Source organism: Fukomys damarensis, unplaced genomic scaffold (assembly GCF_012274545.1).
Source record: "Fukomys damarensis isolate Sample0158 unplaced genomic scaffold, DMR_v1.0_HiC HiC_scaffold_17, whole genome shotgun sequence".
In the NCBI taxonomy this organism is placed as follows: domain Eukaryota; kingdom Metazoa; phylum Chordata; class Mammalia; order Rodentia; family Bathyergidae; genus Fukomys; species Fukomys damarensis.
In genome coordinates this window covers 28,159,295-28,166,527 of record NW_022900929.1, presented here as the reverse complement: position 1 = coordinate 28,166,527, position 7,233 = coordinate 28,159,295, and the positions used below count along the sequence as shown (strand labels likewise).

Sequence of the window (7,233 nt, the reverse complement as noted above, 5' to 3'; positions counted from 1 at the left end):
AAAAAAAAAAAAAAGGACAAAACAAATTTGCCAGGGCAAACCATGCAGGCATGAAGAAGAGTGTGACGTGGGGAGGATTCCAGTGCACATTTGTATGTCTCACACCTCCCCACATGTGCACACACGGCAGCACACCTAGCTTCATGGGGAGGAAGTGAAGACGAAATCAGACTGTGAATGGTGGGACTGAAAATGGAAGTGTGGTTTTATTTTCTACATTTAAAAAATACTGGAATTATTTTTATGAGGAATATTTGGGGGGGCGGCAGGAATTTAGCTCCAGGGTTCCGCTGCTGCCCACCTCACAAGCTCAAGGTCCCAAGTCCGATCCCCAGTACCAAAAAAAAAAAAAAAAAAAAAAAAAAAAAAAAAAAAAGAAATAGCCTGGGTCGAGAGGTCAGAAAGGAATAGTTTGGAGATAATTCGGTGATACTTGGTGAACTTCCACGCTAATATTAAAGGTGAGCCCTAACCCTCATCTTGTGGTATTTTTCTCTAAACACTCCCAGAAGACAATTTTGCAATAGGCTTAGGAATGTTTGTGTATTTTGACCCCAGAATTCATTGTAAGGAGTCTCTTCTTTGTAAATAATTTCAAATCATAAGAGATTTATGCAAAAAGTATTTGAGAGAATTATTTATCAGAGCAAAAGTGAGAACAGTTTACACTTGTAACCTAAATAAACGTGTGTGGTACGCCCGCACAAACAGAAGTTAGGGTGAGTCCATGAGCTCACGAGTATGCTGTAATCAAAGCGGTGAGAACGGTGCATGCAGTAAGGTCACGGCTGTAAGAATACACAACAGTGCTGGCCGCGGGGGCTCACACCAGTGATCCCAGCACTCTGGAGGCAGAGGCAAGGGGGATCGCCATGAATTTGAGGCCAGCCTGGGCTATATAATGAGTTCAGGGCCAGCCTGAACTACACAGAGAGACCCTGTCTCAGAAAACAAAACAAAATGCACAAAAGCAAGACTAAAAGCATGTTACAGATGAGACAGTGCCCAAATGTCAATAGCAGTCATGTTTCTGTGCAAGACTTTATTTTTATCGTTACTGACTTTTCTGTACAGTTTTCCTATAATGATCAGATTTAATTTTATAACACAAATAACACATTATTTTTTAGACTGTTGGTACAGCCCACCAACATAATAATAATACAGGGTATGTCAGATGACTTGGTGAAGGAAAAAAGTCAACTAACGAAGGAGCTTTAAAAAACTTCAGATGGCTTTCATGGACAGCAGGTAGGGTTAGACGCCACTGGTCATGTGGAAGAAACTGAAGTGGGAAAATTCAGGGAAAGTCACATTTATATGTAAACAGGATGACACTGCTCCCCAGATGGCACAGACTGAGTGTCTGTGTTTCTGGATTTGGGCTTTGGGTAAATGCCATCTGATTTTGTAAATTCTTCTGCATTTGGTTTTTTTAGGTCAGGGTGGTATATTGGAGACTACAGGGTCTCCTGTTTAGAGTCCAGGTAGCAAAGCTGTAACACAAAGCAAGAAGGAAGGCAAAGGGATGCTCTCTGGGTGGAGCAGACCTGGGACTGGGTATAAGGGACAGAGAGGCTCAGGGTTGAGAAAAAGTCTCTTTCTCAAGTGAGGCGAGTCATGCACGGGCAGTGTGGCATTATTTTACAAATTACATATGACACTGTATCTTTTGCATCTATAAATATTTTATTATAAGAATAGAAGATGGTTCTTTGTGTTGAAAGGCTAAGATTCGGTTAAAAATTGAAAAAAAAAAGAATCAAGAAGAGATTTTGCAAGCTCGGCTGCCCTCTTGTGTTCAGATGAAAGAAGTACAGTTATTGTCTGTTTTCAACGTGATGGGCTCACAATTTCACTTCCTTCTCAACAGATATTTATGGTAAATAAGGCAAAATAGCACACCCCCGAATTTCATCCAAGTGGAACAGTATGTTCGTACATCATATTTTAAAGTGCTTCCAGATTTTTCCAAAATATCTCTGAAGAATGATCCAAAAGAATACTTAGCAAGTATGTTTAGTAAAACATTTCAAAATTCAAAATACATTTCAGAAACACTGTTGAATTTTTATACTTGAAGAAAGTTTTAAAGTTGTTTTTATTTTCATATCCTCCCTTTAAAGTTTTTATGGTTTTTGGTTTTTGTTGTTTGCAGTGCTGGGAGTGAGCCGAGCCTCGCGCTGAGATACATCCTCAGCTCTTTTTTATTTTCTATTTTTTTACAACAGGGTCTCACCAAGCCAGCCAGGCTGGCCTGGAACCTACAATCCTTCTGCCTCAGCCTCTCAAGTACTGGGGTCCGGTGTGCACAATCCCTCCTAATTCTGATGTTCAGTAGCGATCATTTCCTCACAGAATTAATGGAAGAAAAGCACCACTCAACTTCATCTTCTGGACTCCACACAACACTGCAGGCCTCGAATCCAAATATGAACTTTCTCTCTCTCTGCTCTGCTTCTGCAAAAGGCAGCTAGATTTTTGTGGGATTCCTTTCATCCTGCTTTTTGATTGTTTATCCCCTGAATTTTGCAGCCACTCTGCAGGCAGAGCCTTTGCCCCGTTATCTTTAATGGAGCACAGTTCCTGTGACATTTTGGGAACTCGTTTTTGTTGATTCATTAAATTCTTCAGTGAGGTGGGTTACGTTACTGTGTTTTAAAGCCAAAGAGAGTTTTCAAACACATTCTGCAGTTTGACAGAATGGTCAAAAGGGTTAGTCAAAACGGATAACAGAAAAATTCAAAGCTATCGTAGGGACTATTTTGTATTTGACAAACGATACAATACATCTAAAAGGTGCTCGTGTGGAACCTAACTGGTTTGTGTTGTGGGCACAAGTCAGGATTTCATTCGCATTCGCAGTGCTGCGGAGAATCGCGAGGCCCCGGCTGGGATCTTTTGCGGGTTCACCCGCCATTCTGGGGTCAGAGGGCAGAGGCAGTGCCGGACGCAGACCAGGCCGCCAGCGCTGCAGGCCCACAGCAGCCGTCCATACACTCGTATTTTCCTTCTGCGGATGGACGAGGCGGGGAAAACTGCAACTGAGCTGAATGTGAAGGTGCACCCACTCTTCTGCGTGGGCCTTCTCCGGGCAAGGGAGTGAACACGTAGCCCACGTCTGCTCTGCACCAGCAGCTGTATGGAACCCTGGGACGACTTAAGGACTGCTGGCTCTGTGCTCACGGAGCACTCCCGGCCCTGGGCCCGATTCCGGCATACACTTAGCACCTTTTAGCCTGGGGTCCCCACTGATTACAGTGCGCGTGTGCTTAATGTGTCCTCACAGGAGACACGAGAGCAAATACGGCGCACAGAGGGTCCCCGGCCACGGCCAGACCGGGCTCCTTCTTCCTCGCGCAGAAGCGAGTTCGGGTCTTCCCTGCACAGGAGTCATCGGCCCGGCCCAGAGGGGAGCCTGCCGGGTGCTCCGAAGGCGGAGTTCCAGTGTGGAGCACACAGGAGACCTTCTGCAGAAGGGTCCGGCTTTGCAGACTTGACGGCGCTCTGTCACAGGACCCAGACGCTGGATCTGGGGCCCCGTCTTGCCTGAGCTGCGGTTTTCTGCGCCACAGTTTTCAGAGGAGCAGACCCAGGTCACAGAGGGAGGTGGCCTTCGAAGAGCCCACGGGGGAAAAGCAGGCCAGGCAATTCTTTTGACAAAGTGGGAGACTGGACTCTGCATTCAAACTGAGGTCTTCAGCTCCCACCCCCGGCCCCGTTACTTATTTATTTTGAGTCGGGGTCTCACTAAATCACTAAGTTGCCCAGATTAGGCTCAAATTTGGAACCCTCCTGCCTTAGCCTCCAGGGTGCTAGGAGTACAGAAATCCGTGACCTCACTGGGCCAGGCACTTGTGCTCATGCCTTTGTTCCTAACAAAGCCCACCCCCGCGTTTCATCCCGCTGGACAGAACACACGAAGGGCGCTCACCGGCTAGTGTTCGTGCACAGCGGCTTTGAGAGCCTCGGCCGGGCCAAGGACGTGGCGTCTGCGCAAGGGTCGTCCAGGGCATCTGCGTCTGGGGCCGGCACGTGGCCTCTGTGGGGGCACAGGAAAGAGGGCGTCGGCTCCTTCAGAAGCTCGGAGGAAACTGGAGCCCCCAGTGGCAAGGGTCAGATGACGCTGGGGCAGGGACAGCGCAGCTCTTCGAGTGCTCACAGCGCACAGCGGGTGGGGAGCCCTTTGGGGGAGGGCGGGCTGCTCCTCTCAGATTCTCAGATCCGCCTGGTCCCAGGGTCAGGGGCCGAACTAAAGCGAGGCGGGAAGAGGAAGGCGCCAAGGGCAAACGCAGCCCTTCCCACCTCCCGGCCCCAGGGCTTCTCTGGCTGACGACGCCAGGAGCAGCACCAGCCTATTTCAGTTCATCAGATACTAGGGAAAGAGGAGAATACGACTCCTTTTTTATTTAATCAACGTCTTTTTGAAGCGTCTGGTGGAACTCCTGGCCTCAGAGGTGCACCTTGCCAGGAAAGCCTCTCCCCTGCTCTGACTCTGAGAACGGGTTATAAATGTGGTGCTGGAAGCAGCCGGCTCAGAAAGGCTTCCCCTGTCTGCAGCACTGGGAACCAATACTCACGTGTAGAGAGGGATGTATTTACTCCTTGAACTCGAACTCACGCTTAGAGAGAAAATATGGGCAACTGGGTTACTGAATAAATATTGTTAATAAATATCAGCTTCTTAAAATACTTATCTAAACAAAATTAAAAGTCTCCAGACATCTCACTGGCCTTAAAAATAGGTGATTTTAGAAACAATTTCAAGATACTTTTGGCTTTTTCAGAATATGATATAAATGGAAGCATACAGTGCATAACCTTTTGAGTCTGGCTGCTTTCACTGAAAATGTGTTTAAGATCTCTGCCTGCCATTGTTTGCTGGGTTTATTATTTTTCTCTGCTGAGTAGTACTCCACTTCAAGGGCATACTCTAATACGTTCATCTATTTTCCTGCTAAAGGGCATGCTGGTTATTTCTAGATTTGTGGATTACAAATACAGCTGTTATAAACATTTGTGTATACATTTTTATGTAGGCCCTTGGAAGTACATTTCCCAGGAGCAGAGTTAAGAATTCTGAGATACAGACAACTTAGCTTTCATTCACTAGTGATTTATCAGCAAAAATAAAACTGAAAATCCAGGGGGTCCATATAAATGCAATAATACTATTGTTTGGATCAGCGATGTATTCCTTTAGTACATGATATGAACTGAGCATTAATATAAAAAATTACAACTTTTAAAGAAAAGATTTCCAGGGAGCCTATCGACAATTCTTGCTTCCTGTATATATGAAGATCCTGAAGTTTTTACTGTTTCAGTCTTTCATATAAATTTTTATCACTGTTTATCTACTGAAGCCTCAAGTGGAATGTTTTACACACTTGACCACATGATATTATAAATAATCTTTTTATTTTCAGTACTGGAGATGGAACCCAGGGAGTCAAAAATCTTGCAAAGTATTTTTAAATATGTCTCTGTCTCATTGAGTGTATTTCACCCGACCATCTGTTTCAGGTTGTCTCTGTTTAGATCCTGTGGTTGGACTTGATTAGGGTTCTGTGCATTCACACCTCATGACCCCTTTTTCTTCTAAGGATAAAAAAAACTCTTTCAAGGTACTTTATGCTAGTTTTATCGAAATTATGAAATTGTCCAAGATTTGCAAAATATTACCCTTGCTATTATTTTTACAATTAAAATTATGGGAAAACCCATTAATTCTGTTAATGAAGGGCAAATATATCCTGTACTCTGCTTTGTGATCAGTCATGAATAAGTCAATTTAAAATCAAATGCGCATGCTTTGGCCTGAGTTAAAGCTAGGAGCTCTTTCCTTTGACAGCCTGCCTTTCCCTTCTGTTGTCTGTCTGTCTGTGTGTGTGTGTGTCTTGGTTGTTGTTTGTACCTGGCCACAGTATTTGTTGGTAGGTACAGAGTTCAGTCGTAAAATTCCATAAGATTCATACTTTCTGTTCTGTTTAACTTCCGTAAGGTGCTGGTTTGACTCAGCACTAGTGGGGAATAATCAGCAGACAGAGATGGGTTCTCACTCATTTTGAGAAGGTGGACCCCTAGCTCAAGTAAGCCATAGGCAGTTTACAGAGATGGACGTGGGAACAAAAACTAATCTCAGCACTCTGGGAGGCTGAGGCACGAGAACCAGCTTGAGCTCAGCTGGGCAACTTAGTGACATAGTGAGACACTATCTTAAAATTTTTTTAATATAAAAAGGGCTGAGAGTGTAATGCAAAATGTTACCTGAAGACCCTTGGTTCAATCCTCAGTAGAAAAAAAAAAAGAAAAAATTGATGGATTCAATTACCTTAAAATTCAGAGTTTCAGTTCAGCAGAGACAACTGAACATAGAAAATCCACAGACTAGAATGAGATATTTTGATGTACGTTTTGCAATGAAGGCTTTTATTCCAAATAGTAAGCATGAGCATTCTACAGTGAATAAAGAAGGAAATGCCAAGCTAAACGTGAAAGGTGCAGAACACATGGGCAGGGGAAGGTAGGGACATCCAAGACACGCCTGTGCCCCCCCCACAAGCAGTCGCTCGTAACCAGCTAGATGGAAGCTAAGATCACTCACAAGACTTGAGTTTCTTACAGGTGAGAATTCTGAACATGGTCCAGATGCCCAGTGATGGAATTAATGCACTGCTCTTGGGAGTGTCCATCAGGAAAACTTAGGGAGGGAAAAATATGGAAATAACCAGAAGGCAGAGCAGTACACACCCGCCTGACCCAGTAGTTATAGACATGGATTTCTATATACAATCCAGAAATATACACTTGATTATGTGAAGTGAACACTTTTCCAACTGCAGCATGAGTTTCATTATACAAATGTCCATCAAGAGGATGACTATTCAGCAGAGAAAAAGGGCCCCTAGAGACACAGATGTTAATATGTACAAGTTTGGGAAACATAATACTGGGCAACATGCTAATTGGCATAAATACACATCTTACACTGTGTGTACTGAGTTTAGAAACAAAGAAACCCTTAATGTAGGCTGGTTCACAGTGCTTTTTAAAGGACTAAAAGCATGCACGAAGATACAAAGCATCAAATCCAGAATAGCCATGTTCCCTGAGAAAGCACATGTGCTTGGGAAAGCTGTTGAGGGGGCTTCTGTTGTGTTGCTGACATTTTCTTTCTAAAGAGAGAAAGAAGCTACAAAGATTTTTTTTTTTTTTTTTTTTTTTTTTTTT

At 44.1% G+C, this 7,233-nt stretch overlaps 1 protein-coding gene across 1 annotated transcript in view; it reads right to left on the bottom strand.

Moving 5' to 3' along the window:
* Window positions 1-7,233, bottom strand: part of Spata48 (spermatogenesis associated 48) — a 37,284-nt gene that overhangs the window by 10,850 nt on the left and 19,201 nt on the right. The window contains exons 6-7 of the mRNA XM_010624891.3: window positions 4,581-4,622; window positions 3,935-4,042 (exon numbers count right to left, since the gene is read on the bottom strand). Of these exons, the coding sequence (XP_010623193.1) occupies window positions 3,935-4,042; window positions 4,581-4,622 (150 nt within the window). The remainder of the gene's footprint in view (window positions 1-3,934; window positions 4,043-4,580; window positions 4,623-7,233) is intronic.